General features: G+C 43.4%; 3 protein-coding genes across 3 annotated transcripts in view; 1 reads left to right on the top strand and 2 right to left on the bottom strand.

The window, feature by feature from the left end:
- LOC126564160 (conserved oligomeric Golgi complex subunit 4) overlaps positions 1-19,418 on the bottom strand; it is a 111,128-nt gene that overhangs the window by 26,064 nt on the left and 65,646 nt on the right. The window lies entirely within an intron of this gene.
- Positions 2,414-3,853, bottom strand: LOC126564785 (intraflagellar transport protein 57 homolog). The gene is made up of 4 exons (XM_050221891.1): positions 3,536-3,853; positions 3,004-3,468; positions 2,650-2,929; positions 2,414-2,574 (listed from the first exon to the last, which is right to left on the bottom strand). Exons 1-4 carry the CDS (start codon positions 3,851-3,853, stop codon positions 2,414-2,416), a joined length of 1,224 nt encoding a protein of 407 aa, XP_050077848.1.
- LOC126564360 (frizzled-4) overlaps positions 16,269-19,418 on the top strand; it is a 35,058-nt gene continuing 31,908 nt past the window's right edge. Inside the window, exon 1 of the mRNA XM_050221383.1 lies at positions 16,269-17,181. Within this exon, the coding sequence (XP_050077340.1) occupies positions 16,274-17,181 (908 nt within the window). The 5' untranslated portion in view covers positions 16,269-16,273. The remainder of the gene's footprint in view (positions 17,182-19,418) is intronic.

The raw sequence follows: 19,418 nt of genomic DNA, 5'->3' as shown, positions 1-19,418 counted from the left end.
TACATCACTCACACACACCTGCATCATCTCACACATCGCTGCAGTGGGAAAATAAGGAAGGATAAGACCGATACCTTACTACGTGATAACATTGATAGAGCGTGAACCAACCAGGCCTAGTGTGTGGCCAGCTCTCTAAGAAATAGTGTAAAATATCTTCTCCTAGCGTATGTTTTGCCTACCTAAAACTCAGCTTTTTTATATGAAATATCGTATTCCTTCTCTACCAAAACAATCACGCGCTAATGGGGAACGGATTTGAAGGCAGAAAAAAAAAATGCTTTGAATAGGGAGTGAGCACTAGAGGCAGAAAAATGTTAAGGAAAGGATCGTTATAAATAGTGTAAGTAGCTGATAGACAAAATTCTAACACAAAAAAAAAAAGAAACACAACTACAAATATCTCGGTAACAAGTATGATAGAATGCTATTGGAAATAAGAAAAGATCTTGTGTGTGAATGAATGTGCGAAATGTGTTAAGGTATTTGAGCATAAGAAGGAAAGGATGAAGAAAAAAGATGTAACAATAAGAGTAGAACATTACAACCGTTACGCTTATGTTCAATGGCTGCAGGGGACCTGAAGTGCGTTACGTATCGTATGGCGCCACGTGGAAGATAGTGTTGTGAGTGCAAGGATGAACCGATGGATGTACTACAGCTTGTACATCTTGAGCCTGCCAATGAGGAAGCGGTAGATGGAGTTGGACTTAGACGCGCTCAGCTAGTAGGACAGGAAAAGGGATCAACGTTTAAAAGAAGCGCAACATTTCAACTCCATTTTTCTTATCCGATACGAGATGGCGTGTAGTGTGATGGCGCAGTTTCGATTTCTAGTGTCCGGTTCTTGTGTCTTCTGATCTACTACTGTAACGCTGTAAAGTAGCCCTAGTCGAGCGGTCACAAAGAAATTTGGCCCCCTATTTGCAAACGAACCGTGCCGGTAGAGTTCTTGTCTGTTTACTTTACAAAAGTTTTATCACACCGCTGCTACTGTTGCTACTATAGATAAACTACCGTGTAAGCACTATTGCTACTGTTCGTAGTAATGAAAGCAAGAAAAAGCAAGAAGAAGCAAAAAAGCAGCAGCCGCTACCCGTTGGTCGGACGTGATATGAAAGAAACAACAAAACTGTGGAAGAATGTTGCGAGCGCAAGAAGAAACTAATAGGCCGAATAAAAACGGAAATTCAACGCGTGGTTGATCGAGATCATGTGTGGCTTTATGAGAAACACTATATTGGGTTTGAATTTTTTGTTTAAATTTCCTTTATCTCCAGCTTTAAGATGTTGGCAATAATTATGCTCCATAAAATAGTCTCCAGAACAGACAGTAAAAGTGCGTCCGAATAAAAAAAAAAAAGGATCAGGATGCATGATAATCGTTGCAGCAAGACGGATAAGCATGTTTCGGAAATTACAACTTACAAGGCACAAGACACAACAATAAGAAGGAAAAAAACCGAACCTTTGCACGTTTTAATCTGCTAACGAGATCACGACGGCCGTTGTTTGCTATGGTGAACGTTTTGCTTGTTAGTTTTTGCTAAAACTCCTCCCTGCCTGCGACTGTCCCAAATTTAATACAAACAAACCTGATTAGGGGGTTGGAAACTGCACGTCGGCGATCGTCCTCGAACGCGTGGTAGTTTGTACTGATCGCCGACTTGTTTTGTTTGTTTGGCTATGCTGATGTTTACAGGCTGCAAGCTGATTCGCGGGGTGTGCAATTAAGCAAAAAGGTTATGCCAAGAGGCACTCGTCGTGATCTTTCGTTGGCGTGTTTTTGGGCGATTTGGTGCTGTTCGTTCCGTATTATGGGGCCGGGCCGGGGTTGTGATGAAAAGTTAAACAAATATTTTCATCGAAGATAATTTATTGCTCGTTCGGTGAGAAATAAGGGTTTTCCTTGGGGAATTTTCGGAGTTAAGCATGCAAGCTAACGACGTCGCCGTACATACCACAAGTAATCGTTTTGGAGATCGTTTATCGTTATAATTCTTATGCGAGACTGGTGAGTTATTTATACCAGGTCCAATCAAAATCTTAATATGCAATTTTTAGTATTTGGAGATTTTTAGTTAAAATATCGGGCAGCCACAACGGCGCTGGACACGGCAGGACCAGAGTTCAAATCACAATCTGGATCGTTGCTGCGCATTGAGGCCTGTTTATCCGACTATGTGGTTTGAGCATCTCTAGTTAGCAATGACCGGCGTGGCCTAACATGTCTAGGACTTGCTAAATTAGATAAAAGAAAAGTCTGGATGGGATTCGATTTCCAGACCGTCAGAAAAACTATGAATATGAAGAATATAGACAGAAAATATGAATTTAATCTCATGGTCCCAACACTACTTTTATTCCAAAACAAACTTAAAACTCCTTATATTCTCTCCAACAATACTCCCTCTTAGTGAGCAGCCATTACTAGCGAGTCCAACTCCGCGTACTGTGAGCCTTGTCTCACAATTTCCGAATTGAGCGTATGCTCCATCACACCGATCTTGATGTCCATCTCGCACAGTTCCTCCTTGATGCGAAAGATTGCCTTCTTGATGTTGATCAGAGGACCTAAAACGAGGGACACCCGATTGATGTAGCAGAAGTAGTTTGATCTACTAAAAGGGGAGCCGTTCCAACACTTACTACCATCGGTCATCGAGTTGCCACGCTGCTCCATCTGGATCTTAACATTCTCCAGCTCGTTGGTGATCTTCGATAGTTCATGCTCGTGCTCCGTTTTCTCCTGCTCGGCCTGCCGTATCTGTCCGGTCGCCTGGTTGTGCTCGATCAAGATCTGTTTGTACTGTGCGATTAGGTCTTTTAGATCGTTGTTTAGGTGCCTTTCGCGGCTTTCAATTTTCTCCATCACGTAGCTTATGTCCGATTGAAGTTTGGCGAGCTGACTGTCTGTTTCTTCCGTTGCCTAGGTGCCAGAAAGCAGAGGACGATGTAGCCGGGTTTACGTAGTAAAAGATCATCATGTTCATAACCACTCACCGAATCGATATTACTTCGCAAACTTCTCATCTGCTCGAGATGAGCTCGCCAGTCTCGCGGATCCGTCTTTACCACGACCTTCAGCTGTGGCAGGACACGTTCCAGCTCTAACCTCCAAGCCTCACTATCCGACAGTGAATCGACCTTATACTCACGCGTTTCCTTGCGTGTGTGTGCAGCGGAACGGGCCGGATCGGAGAAGCTCAGATCGAACAGACCGTTCCGTTCGTCATCACTGTCATCGCTACCGCCTGCCATTTGTTCCTCTTCCACCTTCTCCAGTATAATTTCGGAATCGTTCTCGATCAAATCCACCATCGGGTCATCCTCTTTGCGACATTCAGGACGCTTCATCTGGAACTTGGTCAGCTTGAGTGCTTGCGTAGCGAGACAGTCCATGATGTAGACACAGATCGGGCCAGCACCTTGAATCAGTCGATTCGTTTGAAAGTCGGTCGGTACATCCTACAATCAAACACCGACACGTTAGAAACATTTACTCCGTGTTGCGAAAACTCGTGCAAAAATGTACCATTTCCTGCAGCACCTTTATGATGCGCGATATAACAATGTTTGGATCGTCAAACTCCTGCGGTTGATCGAAGGTTTTACCGATTTTGCGTATCAACCAGGCACAGATCGAGGTGAACATGAAGAACTGCTCGCCGGGGTTGAACGAGCGCAGGAAGTAGTAGCGATTGATCTGCTTCATCTTCATCTCCTTCAGCAGAAGTCGCTCGTAGTTCAGGAGCTTCAGTTTCTCCATCAGATCGTCCACCTGGAACGAGGACACGGACGAAACGCTGCCCGAGTCTCGCTCCATTGCAAGGTTATACTCGTTGCGAAACATTTTCTGCGGCCTTTTTTGGAGGTGTTTTTTTAACAATTAAGTTCACAAGTTAAGGGTAAGAAGGAATGTTTCACGCATTACGAATGGTACATGACTTTAAAAGGGTCAAATATTTGTTGTTTTAGCCGTTACTAAGAGCAAACAAACATACACATTGGTTGCTAGGGGAAACTTCGTTTGATTGGAATCATTCAAATGTGTCAAAGGGTGATTAAAATGATTTGTCAATGCCTATTAGGAGCTTAAATTTGGGTAGCAAAAATATTAAAAAGACTTGGTTTTAGGTCAAAATTTCCTCTTTATTTCTAAACTCGTAACTCAAACGTATCTCATCTCTAGTAGAAAAAATTGTCTTGAATTTTGCTATATATCCTTTTCACCTTCTTTACACTCAGATACACCCTGTAACAAACGTCGATGCGCTAAAGCACTCATGCGCACCAGCAAGACGAGCTTCCAGTGTATTTCCGTTGTTTTCTTTCCTGTCCAAGAAAAAAAAAACAACATGGAAACAAGCATCATGTTATCGAGAATGTAGCATTGTAGATTGTATGCGATGATGCACTCGTTCGTGGCACGCTACCAGCTGATCGGTGCATACGCTTAAAAGATTTTATCGTATCCTCGCGTAAAGCAAAAGAAAAAAAACGGAAACTATTGTTTCCACTAATTGGCTACTGTACTTAATGTCCTCTGGGATGATACCAATTGAAAGGTTGAGCCCGGCATGCACCGAAAGTACAAGTTTTCACCTCATATTTAACGATTTTTATTACTCAATTACTTACTTTCCCGAGAGGTGTACGTGACTGTACGCAACAGCTTGGAAGAGTGAAAAGAAGAGTTGTGTTTGGGTAGATAAATAGTGATTATTATGTACGCATTCTATGTTTTAAAGCGTGACTGCGTGCCAGTGTGCCAGAGTGCGAAGGGTGGGCAATAATTTATAGTTGGATGGAAGCAGCAAAACACACACACAAACGTAAGCTGACCTGCAGAACGCATGTCGACCGTATAAATGAGCGCTTTTAATGAGAGTTTTATTCATTTCTTTTTGGAAAAAAAAACAGTGAACCTCATAAATAGGCTGCAAATTATGGAGTGTGCATTGAATTAGCATAAGGTGCGGATGGTTGATTGTTTTCGAGTGTTGTTGGTTTGGTCGAGAGGGGCAGATGTTCTTTTTTTGTAGTACAAATAATGAAATAAAGCCCTAGAAATACTTAGACTAAGAAAATCTTTAAGCCAAGAAGAATACAACCTCTCATTTATTTACTATTCGTATATTTATTTCATTATTACGGTTGGACGCCTTTTTGTCAGCACTTGTTGCCCTGATACTGTTAACGTATTTCAAAGCATTTCCTACTTAACTTTTTCTTTTTTTTCCGAGCATGATCAATTAACCATTTTTCTTGCTATAAACGTAATTTATTGAACTAAATATTAACGAGGAAATTTAAGCTATCTTGAGTACTATTATTTGCTTCAAAAATCCACAATTTTTTTCTTTCAAGCTAAACACTCATTCCTCATAGCGATCCTTATAATGCGATGTATTTCTCATATTTTTGTTCTTTAATCAACAATTAATATTTTAATCTACATACGCCTTTAATGGAATAAATCTGTAATATATGTACAACATTGTTGCATACATAAATGAATGTAATGGAAAAATAAGCAATGGAAAACATATTAAATTAACTGAAGATCGTCGGAAACTACTTTCGAAAGCTTTCGAACAAATTTTGATGCTCAACGAAAATGATGCACAAAATGCACACTGAGTAGTTGTTTCTTTAATTTTTGTAGACAAAAAATGATAAACAAACTTTTTTTTATATTCTGATAGCAATCCGAGCATTAAATGCTTTTCTGCTTACAAGAAAGTAAGTAAAAAGTAGAGTTATTTATTATCCACTTTTAAACTGTTTTCGCTGTTCAAAACTAAAAGTTAAAAAAATACGATGTTACCATCAATACCATACACATAAATCTGAGCGAAAGATGCGTTTTTGTTTTCCCCATCAACATGCAAATTGAAACACCGACTCTATTTGAAAGTACAACATCGATGAAAACGGGAAAAGATTTTATTTTACCATCCCTCCCCTCCCCACCCCCCCATGCCGTGGCGGTACAAAACCGCCACCCAACGCTTCTACCCGGATGCGAAAAATGTTGCACAAAGCTGCCAAAAATTACGGGAACGCAGGAACGCAACTGCTTTATGCTTATTTATGACCGCCAAAATTCTGCAACAAGCCGAACCGGCCAACAAACGCCGGTGTATGTGTGTGTGTGTGTGGTGTGTTCTTCTCTTCCTTCATTGCATTGTTAAGAAAGTTGCTGCATCTGCAAAAGGGTGGGTTCCGTTCCGTATGGGTATGGGCAGCAAAGCGTTTGGGGCTGGGGCAACATTGTTGAAATATCTGCTGCGTTTGCGGTGATTAACGATATTTTGGTTTATTCACTTTTGTTTTACGATCGCTCTTTTTTTGTTTTCCTCAGACCTGTGGATTGCATGGATCACCCCTCCGAGTAGGGAGGATCGGTGGAGTGGAGAAGTAAGTGAAGGGAGGAGAGGGAAAAGGGTACGTATGCGAGAAAAATGGACATGCAAAAGAGCGTGGACGGTTTATGGCGTTGCGGTGTGAGCGAATGTAAAATAAAACAAGAGACTTCGATGCAACATCAAGCGAGGAACCTCAAAAGGAGAAAACAAAAACACATTTCGGACGGCGGGAAAGATTTCAGTACGTTCTTAAGATGAACTGTTCTTGCCTTCTTCGGTTTTTCATTCTCTCTTTTTTCTTGCGGCACCCATCACCATTTGCGTAAAGTTTCGCGTCAACACAGACAACACGCTGCTGCCGCTGTTGCTCGATGCAAAGCGAACGCGAAGAACCATTTTTTATCGTGATTTAAACTCCAGCAGATGAAGGTTTGGTGTGTTTCGCGTTTTATTCTTTGGCTTTGGGCTTGGTGGTTCGTGCCATTGCCTAATGAGAACAGACAGATACGATACGAGGCGGCTGGGAGGGTACGGTTTGAAAAATTAAATACATGTACTTGTTGTGCCTTCTGCGCTCGTTATTCTGTATCGCTTTTACCGTATCGACATGGGTACGAGGCGTGCGAGAATACGTAACAAGAAGAAGGGAGAAAAAAAAAACGGTCGGCCTGGGGAGTTTGAGGAGACGCTGGGAGAAAAGTGCGTCAAGCTTCTTCTTAACGCGGATATATGGTGGCGTTTCCGCTCCGTGCCAATCCGTTCGTTCAACAAGCTATCGTTATTTTAACAAGATAGATTATTCTGCAATCTCACGGAGGATGATGGTGTATGTGTGTACTAAGCAGAAGAAGCCAAGCAGCACCAATCTGGCAATGGTAGAAATTAGCACATTTTATTAGCTTCAGACGAATCCATTCATATGGAAAAAATATTGCGTTTAATTTCACACCAGCTAGGAGATTAGTTTAATATATTTCAACATTTCACATAATTTTGTATGCATTTGATTTTGTTAGTCCAACAAGCTTATCATCATTTATATGCTCCACAGTCAACCGCAGATAAAGCAAACACATAAATTGACGGAACATGTATCGATCAAAGGCAAACATTTGCTGCACTGAATGGTTTAATCAGCAGAACAACATAAACATCCGTACGTGCATGTAGCGCAGAATGTTGTGCTATTTTGCATCGTTAACACCCGGGCGCAATCGCCATTACCGACGTCCAATTGACCGCCTACTTCAGCGGATTCACTCCTGGGGAAATCGGGAGTATGGGGGGAAGCAAAAAACCTTGCTGTTGCTAATGAGCGTTGCTAAAGGAACGTTGCCGTATTAGAAAACATCTGTAAATGGTTCGTACGTGAGCTGCACGCCTGTGGCGGCAAACGCACGGTAACGCAGGAACGGGATTTTTCCTGTGCGTTTCCACCATAAGGTCCCGGGTGATAAGCATATCTTTTCTCTTTCTCAAGCTGCAATTCTAGGGGGCTAGGGGGAATTCTCAAGCAGGGTAAGGCGAGGAAAGTAAAGGCAAAACAGAAAGGAAGGTGCGCAAATAACGCCCCACACTGGTGTGGATTGCTTGGGGAAAAAATAAATAAGTAACAACATAAAACGAGCTCGTCCCTGATTAACGAGAACTGATACCTGTACGTAGACCGAACACACTCCAGCTTAAAGCTCCATGCATCCAAGGAAGGAGGATTCACAATACCTTTTTGGAGCGATTCTTTGTCCGAGTACTGAGCTGAGTTGAGGTTCGGAGCAGTTGTGGTTTTCTTTTTGTTCTGTTATGTTCTGCTCATCTGCTTTGGGGCGTGAAAAGTTTGTTGAAACTCGATCCTGTTTTATCACTTTTTGGGTTCAGTCTTGGAAGGTAAGAGGAATGGGCAGGCGTGACCGTGTAACATGCAGATGATACTGGAAAGTCATGAGCGGCAAACACCACTGAGAGCGAGGGAAAAGCCTGGGCTGGGTACATTAGTTTGAGTCGGTTTTCTTTCGAAACTTCTGAATCTTAAAATTGTGTTGGAATGTTTTAGAAAGATAGATCGATGTGTGCTTAAAAACACTTAGAATCATATTTCAAATTAATAAAAAAAATGTGAAGCATGAAAATTATATTTTATTATCAGGTTCTTAAAAATAAATATAGATAAAATGTTTTCATAACGCTTCAACTTCAAGCTCTTTTCCTTAGCCTTTGTAGATATATCATTGTAGAATTTATGAATATTTATTAAGGTCCTTCTTGCATTTTCATCAAATTTGTATTAAGTTTGAGTTCGTCATGTTTTTTAATTCTAAAAATTAATTTAATTCTAAAAAATATATGAACTGGTAAATATAAAAGTGAAAAAAAATAAAAATAAACAAAATAAACACTAAAAATTAAGTGTTTTCGATAAATAAATAGAGATAAAACTGTTTGTGATAGGAATATTTAAAAGAAAATACATTACATTACACTTTTTTTATTTGTTTAATCATGATCGAACTTAAAAATGATTAAAAACGAACTTAAATGATATTAAATGTATCATCAAATAAACAATACGACAAAATCAAGAGGTTAGACACCACTGGAGTAACAAATTAAAGGAAGAAAAGAATATACAAGAAATACAATTTTGAATCTGCCATGCGATTACCACTGAAGCTGGGGTTGAAGCATACAAAAATGTTCATGATAATTTTGCCATTTGCAAGTGAAGTCACAAACATAATTCAGAAAAGCTACGGGGACAGTCATATTAGTAGGAATCTTTGATATAATAAAAAGCATTATTTTTTTGCATTTTTTATTGCTATTTGAACTATTGAAATAATGCTAAAACTGCTGACAGTTGGCACATACAACACGTTTAGAGTAAAAAAATAATTTTTAACCCATCTAAAGCTTAGTTGTATGCACTCCACTGCACTTAGCGCCAGTAATCCAGCTCAAGGTTGCATCAATTGCGTCACGGGCACAGGGCTATAATCTGGATTGTCTGTGCTCCAATATATCTTGCTAAGTGGTACCTGTCCACGTAGCGGGGTGAGCTTCACTTGCCATTCCTTTTCCCGTTTTCCATTTACTTCTTTTACTGCCGGTACTCCCTTATACGCGTAACCAGACGTTCCAAAGTGGTACACGTGAATGGATTACAAGGTTCGCGCGTTTGCTTGTAACACAATATTGTCAAGAAGAGAACAAAAAACTAAAACAAAGGGAAATGCAATTTAGTTCGGCGCCAAAAGGGAATGTGATTTGTGTGAAACAAGAAATTAATGCAAGCAACAAATGCATTTAGGAAAATATTTTACGTTTGAAGCGGTAAATATTTTGTATTATACAATTTAAAATTAGAAAACAACGAGTTTAAATCATAGTTTCTACGTAAAACAGTGGCAGTCGAGGGAGATTAAATTAAAACTCAATTTAATTACCCATTTCCAACAGTAAATAGCCTATCTAAACGACATGAAATAAACCTACCCCATTGCACACCACCCTGCTAGTGCTTATGATGCACAGCACGAAAAAAAAGTTGCTTCCATTCGAAGCGATGCTGTGCCACATTTAACACATCCCGACAGTAGGACAGTTTGAATAGCTTCAACAAGATAAGAACTACATGCATGGTTCGTACGATCAGGTTTGGTAAAACATAAGAAAATTAAGACCCTCTTAACTGGCCGATTCTGTGCCTCTTTCTCTTTCCCTCGCTCACACGCACGCACGCTTACTGCCACAGGAGGACAAAAAACTCGAGACTGAGGCTTGAGAAAACTGATAACGAGGCGCAACATGCGTGGTAGCGCAGTCGCACAGCATAAAAACAGCATCGGCACATCGATTTTTTCACCCGATCGCTTCCCCCTGTGGATTCTGGTCCGTGGACTTGTTTTCAAGATCCCACCATCAAGAGAAAACCCCACGCTAACCGTCTCGCGATCGTGTAGCCACCGATACACAGACATTTAAACCTGTATGCACGTAGGGGCTTTCCTTGCACCCTTGCGCCGCCAGTGTCTGACGGTTGAAGGTTTATGACTTGTTTCCTAGCAGCGAAAGACCTCGTTAATAAAGGAAGATCCCGAAAAAAAAAATGATCGAGTCATCGCCGATCGGACGGTCGGAAAAGAACGAGAAGAAATGCCAACAAAAGCATTATGAGCATAAAATCTAAGTTGAGTGAGTGAGGGAACGAGAGCTAGTAGAATGGTATGAAAAAGAGCATAAAATTACGGATAAAAAAGCAAAAGAAAGGTAAGAAAAACATAACAACAATATCTGGAAGGAAACATAGAAATAATCACCCTGTTACCTTGTAGTACCACCGCATCTCCCGACCGGTTGTTTTCCTTTCGGTGTATGTGAAAAGAAATTTGCGTTTGCAGTTTTATGTGTGACCGGCGCTTTTCGGTCGTTTTATGCGCGCGATACGACGATCAATCGATCGTTTGATTTGACAACTCGTGTGACGTCTCGAGCGACAAGAATCTCGATTCGATTCGGGATCGTGAAGTGAGGTGATATTGTACTGACGATTCCCAATCGAACGAACGGCGCACAGGGCAAAAGCCGTTTCAGCATGGTGAAGATCGAACGCGAGGAGTGAATAATGAGGCGGCTGCCAGATCGAAACCAAATGTAGGTGGGGTGGTAGGTTGCTGGGTGGGGCCAAACAAAACGGAAACGGACAGCAGCATAATAAGGAGCCAACATTTCCATGCATGCCACGAAGCGGTGCTCGTGGAGCCAGCAATGGTGCTGCGTGGCACTGGTTGTTTGGTATAATTATAGCCAGCTTCCATGCTTGTTGCTGGGAGGGGGGGTTGTAGCATAAAGAGAATTCGAAGCGTGTGTTAGAGCCTTGTTTGTTGTGTCTTTATTTTTCTCTCTTTTTTTGAGGGAATCAGTTTTGTAGCTCTGTGTTTGATCTTGAAAAATGTGTAAACTCAAACATCTACGAGACGATCTTCATTATTAAGCATATTTTTCACGCTATATTTATGGGTCCACCGCCGTGTATTATTTACATTTTATTCTTTCGCACTTCTAGCATTAATATTTGCATATGAAAATTGTGACCGGCGATTATTAAGCGGTAAATATTCGGCTTAGCCCGGTGGCTCGCATTGTTGTTTGCTATTTACTTTGCGCTATGATTTATTGCCCTCCTGGCATCTGTTCTAGCTTGGTTGGTTGGTTGGTTGGTAGCTTGGTAGGGGAAGACGGGGGATGATGTTTTACGACCCTATTCCAATTGACACTCGTTCCATTCTTTGCTTTGCTTGCCCATCTTTCTACCCATACCGAAATCGAGGACCCATCGGCACCCCATTCCCGCACGTAACGAGCGGCGCGAAGACGGGGGCTCGCCCCATCATCGATAATAATCGATCGAAGCATGATGCGCGGTACCACTTTTGGGGCACATTTTGTGGGCTCTCTCGCTCTCTCTCTCTCTCTCTCTCTCTCTCTCTCTCTCGGGTGGCTAGCATAGCGTGCCATTTCTATGTGTAAGGGAAGGGACCAGGAGGCGATGAACCATCTTATGCTGGATATCTCTCGTGCTTCGCCATCGGTCCCCTTTTTTGCCGGACGCATTTGACTTCCAATGTGCGCACGTGAGAGAGTGCGATTTGTTGTTTGATTTCGTTTCAAGAATCGTTGCGAGAAGGAAGAAACGAAGCGTGAGGAGCACAGTGGACGGTTTTTCCAGTTCTGGAAAGAATCTTAAGCAGCTCATTTCTCTTCGAACGCTGCTTCGATCGGGAGGATCGATTAGATCGGGCAAGATGTTTGTACGGAGAAGTAAAGAGCGTCTGCCATGAGTAAGGCAGAGAACCCGCTGATGGGCCTTCCTTTGGTTGAACGATGAGATGATTTCGTATGAAAGCGTGCATTAGCAGCGCAATTAAAACATTTTTCTTATGCTAAGTAGGTGCCTTGTTTTCAAAATAAAAAAGGTATGTTTAGGAGAGGATCAATCATTGGTATGCGTATTTAAGAGCGCGAACGGTTGTGGGAGAGAGAGAGAGAGAGAAAGACAGAGCGAGAAAATTATGCTTACGCATTTTTCACACAATGGGTGAATCGGAAATATTTGGACAATAAATTATTTTGAAAGGAGGTAAAATGCTAGTTTTTAAGGCGTAAATTAGGCCAAAATACTTGGCTTTTGGCACTGTTAGGGAATTTTCACACAACAGGGGAAAAAAAGCTCTTTCCTCAACTAGGTGAATGTTATTTATGTTCAAGAAGTTATTTCAATGATCAAATCTATAGAAGTAAACATCCCTTCGACAGTGTCCTAATCAATCTGTTTTTCTTATACTTCTTCTTTGGCACTACAATCTCAGTGCACAAGTGTATGCTTTAGAAACAAAGGATTTTTTTCCAATAAAGCTAAAAACCATCACAAGAGGTTTTATTGAGTTATTGAATGTTAACCTAATTTCCTTGTTTTTACTAACACAACTATTTATTTTTTTATTTTGAGCATGACGGCTTGTGCCGTATTGTCGTCACTAACACGACTTTATGTTCTAGAAATAATACTTTTTTTTATCCTAAAAGAACCGATAACACCAGAAGCTTGTTGCAAACCGAGAAAAATGCCTTGCAACATACAATACACAGTTAAAATAAAAGCTAAAAAATAAACATTTACTTTTTTTGTGGCTTTTGTTTTGTGCTTCTATCTTTTTAATACTTTGCTGGAAGAAGTAGAATAGGAATCATTAAAATTTTTGTGACAGAAAATGTGACAAGAATAATAATTGAAATAATAAGCGTATTATGGGCTTACTTATTGAATAGTAAAATCGAATTCTACCACTCTTTCTAGTGAGAAATTTACTCAAAAAAATAGACCAAACATTTTTCCCACAGTGCACTCTTTATGCTCTCTCTCTCGCCGCACCGGAGCGAACGTATGTTGGAATTCCGTTCTCCCATTCGGGGGAAAACTCAAGGCGAGAGACAAACAGGTTCAACGTCTTCAGCTCGAGATAAATTTCTCAGTTTTTTCACGAAAGACTTGCGTTTCGGAAGGGAGTTTTGCGGCGCCCGTATCGGCCTTCGATCTCGGTGCGCGCGGTAGTTTTGTCGTGTTACTTACACAAACGTTTGCTTCTAGTGCAGTGTGTTACAATTTGTAGGTAATTTTATGCAATCCCATATCTGGACGGGTTCGGCAATAGTGATTTTATTGGAACGTTGTGAAATAAACCGCCACACACATACAAACACGCAGCTCACTATCGATCAGATAAACACTAGTTTCCTGGGTTTGATGGTGGATTAATAAATGAGTGGATGAGTTCGCCGATGGCAATCCGTATTTTGTCCTCGCGTGCGGTTATCATCGCTCACTGATACTGGAATGTGTATTGAAGGCGAAGGCATAAACGCTAAAGCTCTGGTGCTGTTTAATCCTACCAACGTGTGGTACAGCGATATAAGTGAAGTAATCTGTCTACTGCAAAGCAAACCCCGCGCTAGACCAAGACGCTACAAAACAAAACAGTTCACAGATCGGTGCGAAGGCAAAAAGGTGTGAATTTGTGCAGTGTCATTAAAACGGGGGCCTGCAGAATATCTTCCACCCGGAGCACCAGACGTCACAGAAACAACATGTAACGGGAACCGGAGCGGAAGGTGCCACCGAGGTACACCGGGGAGGCGACCCATCAGCAACGTCCAGTTGTGGGGGTTGTTATCGTTGTTATCAGGTGTCAATGATGGTTTGAATCCAGAACACCCTACGGTCTCATGTTACGTTTTTTTTCTTCTTTCTTCTACGTTAGCTGTGTATGCGCGTTTTTCGGGGAGGGAGAATAGTGTAACGTCAGCGAGTTGTACCGACACCATGCTGCCCCAAGTGCGTAGCGTACTTGTTGCCACATTTAGCTCCGAATCATTGGCCGGGATCATGGCGGCTCTATGTGTGGGTGTTCAAATATTGTTTCAGTTTGTGGCGGGTGACGGAATGTTTTTCCTTCGGACCCCAGTGTATGGTGTGTATGCACAACAGCCCGGGCGGCAGATGGTTTCTGCAGTATTTACTTATTTGTTACTACCGACCGCCATTCGGGTAACGGCACAAACAGTCGCGCCAGTGCGTTGTTTATGTTGGGTTTTGTTTCGCTCGCGGGCGCAGAACACACATATCCACATGTGTTCTGGCGTGTACGTGCTTTTTTCCTTTACTGTTTCTCTCCATCTCCGAACAGCAATCGATCCGATCTGCGCTCTTTCTTGCTTTAACTTAACGCACACAGAGACACCGAAAGCATCATCCCCCACCCGATGCTCGTGAGCAGGGAAGCGATGATGAGCGTGAGACAGTCATGAATGCAGCCGATCGTCTCGCGCGCTGGATGCTGAAATTGAAATCAGATGGTTTTGAATTTTTGCGCCAGGCTGACTCGGGCAGCAAAAATTGTTCGGAATTTTAGTGAGGTTTGTTCGAGAGAGTTGTTTTTTTGTTTTGGAGGGTGAAGTTTCACATGTCCGCTATGTTTGGTTCGTGTGAGTTTACTCATTCAACACGAAAATATGAGAAGAAAAACATACCGCAAAGGGCCACATCTCCGCAATCCTCCGGTGTGATTGCGCCGCAGAGTGCGTGTTCGGTGCAAAAATAAACATGAGTCCGGTTCGATCGCGGGTAGGGACCTACATACGAAATTCGATGTATGGTGTGTATTTTTCCACCCCCTACGCATCCACCTACGGCATGGAAGGGGTGCAGGAACAAGATGGAAGCAGATTGGAAAAATCAGGCCAGTGTTGAGTGATGATTTATTTTTAATTAGAAGCGCGAATATGCACTAGCAGCAGTGTTATACCAGTGTTTGTGTGTCTACGGATGTGTAAAAGAATGCTGGGCGTATGTGTTTTATGGAGTGTGTTTGTTTCTTTTAATTTTTGTACCAGCTACATGACCCTTCAAAATACGGGTCGGTGATCTCCAGCCTGCCAGCCAAGCATGTCTTACTTAATTGTCGGTTCTGTATTTACAGGTTCATATCTGAGTGGGTTGTGATCGATCGATCGTGTGTCATAAAACACCATAAACAAAATGTGTGGTTCAAATCAAAGAAAATGGCTACAAGTTAAAGTGTGCAAATTTTTCGTTCGCAAAGTGAACGAAGCATAGAAACACCAGCAAAAACACCCCTTCAGAAGATCGTTCCCCAGTGAGACGTGAGCTCAAGAGTGAGCTGAGTGAGCTGCACGAGAAGCGCGAAACAAAGTGTAAACAGAAAAGCGTAAAACTAACTGGCAAGAACGCGGTCCGTACAAAAACAACGGATCCGAAAGAAAACGGGTTCACGAGTTAAAGAAACACGTTCAGACGTTTCGATGGTGCGTTGGTAGCGAGAGGAAAGGCGAAGGACCATCATAAAACACTCCCGAAACCCAGCGTCTCGAGCGATTTGCTGGCAGACGGGCGAAGAAACGCTGCGTGGCCGAGACCGTGGTCGTCGTGTAGGGAATTTTCGGTTGTGGAAATAACTGGGTCCGACCTGTAGGACTGAACGTATAAAGCAGCGCGCCAACGACACTAACGAGTCCCGGGTGAAGGTTAGCGGGATTCAGGCAGACCCATCTTCGTAAATCGTTTCAGTGCCGAGGGAACGATCGAGGGGAAAAACTCCCCTCAGTGTTAAGTGGGTACACCATTATGGCGCTGTTGGGGTGAATTATCCCGTACGCAGGATTTGCTACGTTTCAGGCAATGCAATTACCAGTGGAGCAGTGGATCGCTAGAAAACGTTGCGAAAAATTTATGAACCTAGTGTGTAGGCCGAAACCCGTCACGGTGTGATAAGGGTGCAAACTAGAGGAAGTTTCGGCAGGTGTTACGAAGAGAGGATTAAGAAAAAATCAAAATGGCAGTGTTGCCAAGAGTGTGTTTAGTGATCTTGAGTTATCTGCTGCTGAGAGCCGTACCTGCATACGGCACCAATTCTGATTTCTCCAGCCAAAGGACTTGCGAACCGATACGAATTGAGCTATGCCGAGGCATTGGCTACAATGAAACGTCCCTCCCGAACATTGTCGGTCATGAGCTACAATCAGATGCCAACTTTACGCTCCAGACCTTCTTTCCACTGATCCAGTTCGGTTGCAGCAAGCAGCTAAAGTTCTTTCTATGTGCCACCTATGTGCCGATGTGTACGCCCAAGGTATCGATGCCGATTGGGCCGTGCCGAAGCCTTTGCAATACGGTGAAGAATCGATGTCACCCAATCCTGCAGGGGTTTGGATTTCCGTGGCCCTCGGCACTGGACTGCAATCGGTTCCCGGAGGAGAACAACCACGAGCACATGTGCATGCAGGGGCCGGGTGAACCGGCCGAGGGCGAAGTGCTCGTATCGGACCGTCCATCTTGTCAGGGGTTGCAGCGATCGAACCTGTACGTGCAGCTGAACCGTTCCGGCCGGTGTGCGCCACTGTGCGAGGCGGACATTATGTTCGAGCAGAACGAGAAACACTTTGCCGAGGTGTGGCTAACGTCGTGGAGTGTGGCCGCACTGGGCACGGCAATCGTGGCTACGCTGTGCCTGATCCTGTCTACCAAACGGTGGGACAAGAGCCTGATGCCGCTAGTGATTAGCCACTGTTTGGTGACGGTCGGATGGGCGGTACGGTGGTTAGCCGGGCGCAATGCTACGGCCTGCGGGTACGATCCGCAACTGCCGGGCGTTGCCCTGCTGCTCACGGACGGCCTGTCGACGGCACCGTGTGCGGCCACGTTCCTGCTCCGGTACTACTTCAGCCTGTCGGCAGCTGTTTGGTAAGTGCGAGAAACTGTTTACAATTATGCCATGCAAACCGGAAAGGGAATCGGAGCCAATTATCTGTTTGGTTTGGTTAGTTCGCTTCGGGGTAAAGTGGACTAACCAGCCACGATTGCGCCCCCGTTCGTGGCCGTGCCGCTGTGTATGATGGTGGTGATGGGCACCACCGTTTTGCAAAGTGACTACCGTTCGCCACACATTCTAGCGCTAACGGAGCTACGCAAGCTTGCAGACAATTATGAGCTTTGCAGGGGTTCATAAACTTACCAATTTTGGGTGGACGTCCCCTTGGGGGACGGGTAACATCATTTCCCAAATTGGACAACTGTCAGTTATGGGTAATAACGCTCCGGGAAAATCATTACAAACCTCCCCGAGATACACCCGGTCTTGGAAGTGGTGCATCCCTTTGAAACTTGCCAGGTTCAGAATGGCGGCAAGATGGTAAGGTTACCCATTCCATTTGAATGTTTCCAGGAACTCGAACAGTTTCTAGCTGTTCTTTTACCGAATAAGGGGTGTTTTTTTTCGAACGGGGACCCTAAGCATCGACTACCTGCGAAGATCTTCATGGTCGTTGGAAGGCGACTGCTACCGGAATCTATGGGTAAACGATCGATTTTATGACTTCTTAGCTTCTGAGTTTTTAGTTTTGCCAGGCATCCTGCTGAGTTCTTTATTTACTTCTATTATTAGATATTGTGTGAGAAGTCTTTATAGTGTTTTAAAGTTTGTGAAAAGGAATCCTTTCAATTCTCAAATACTCTGGGAGAGATCTCTATAACTAACTCAAGCTAACGCTAATGTACCAAAATCGTGCCCATTATTTGTTTTCCCATCTTTATGGGTAATAATTGGTCTAGAAATTTGACTAATCTTCTGCCAAATTACCAGCACCACCATCAACGGATATCATCAGCATAATAATAATCGGATGAATATCTCCCTCCAAAAACACAAAGGCCTACCGATGTTTCGGGAGTCACAAATGATCAGCAGAACCCCATCAACTCCGCAATCCAAACACCAGCAATCAAACGCAAACGGCGTGTCGATATGGTGGGACCTTACCTATTGGGTGCGAGATCTATACGACTTGCCATCCTGCTTCCCAGCCATCACTATCGTTTTGCTAAATACATCCGATTTGTGATTGCTGTGGGCGCTGGGAGCTCTGGTTTCGCAGAAAAAAAGGCGCTCAATTACGTTGTGATTACACTGGCGGAGGGAAGCAAAGGGAACCAGCGACCGGGGCTAATTTCGGCCGTTCCGGTATCGGTACGAGGGTGGTACCGGTCTCATTAGGAGGTAAATTTGACCGTCTGATTACGTGCGGTAATCGTGTGAGCCCACGGTTCGATCGTTCGCTGATGATTGCTAGTGGCCGGGAGAAAGGAAATCGATCACACGGGATCGGTAACTAGCATCGTGGTTTGGAGTGGGTGTAGAAACCGGGAGTTTGAAGGGGTTTGCTACCGTAGTTATATGCAATTTGGACACAGGAAAAGTGAGCTGCTAGAGCTAGTGGGATCCCGGGCACCAACAATTTGTTGTTCAAACAAACACAAAATTGAGTCGATGACGGGTTGAGGCTTAGCATCGGATAGACCGTAACAGCCTCCGGATGGTTTCCGGACAAGGCGTGCGGGTTGCACGGTGTGCCGTGGTCCAGAAAGGGATAATTGTACACTTCCTCATAAACAAGCTGATCGATGCTGAATTCTGAAATTATGGAAAAACCCCCCGAGCCCGGGATCGATGAGGCCGAAACGTAATTGATAGACCCTTGTGCGAGCTTCTCATTAGGAGGTTGAAGCGCGAGCCAAGCAACCAAGAACGACTCGAACGAGGTTTGCTAGAGGAAGGCTCCATTAATCGAGCTTTCTAACAAGCTTGTGGATCGATCGGTCGTTCGACGTTTTGTGTGTTCTACCACCGGGTACGCTGACGGTGGCTCCCGTGGCTTGTGGTGGTGGTGGTGTGCCAGGGGTGTTGTTTCCTCCCAGCCCATCTTTCCTTTTCTTCTTGAGTCTTTCTGTACGTCCGATCGAAACACACACGCGCACCTTCCCAATTTTTGTGCGATAATCATCTTCTCATCGAACGGCCTGTCGGGAAACGTAGGGGCACAATTCATGCGCCTGATGTGTATTCGCCTTTTCCAACGTTTTGGGCTTGCTGGTGTAGGCCCCGTAAAAGCTACAGATCTTTTCCCTTTCGATCGTTGTTTTTC

Source organism: Anopheles maculipalpis, chromosome 3RL (assembly GCF_943734695.1).
Source record: "Anopheles maculipalpis chromosome 3RL, idAnoMacuDA_375_x, whole genome shotgun sequence".
In the NCBI taxonomy this organism is placed as follows: domain Eukaryota; kingdom Metazoa; phylum Arthropoda; class Insecta; order Diptera; family Culicidae; genus Anopheles; species Anopheles maculipalpis.
Note: the sequence above shows the minus strand (reverse complement) of the source record. Positions and strands in the feature narration are given on the sequence as shown.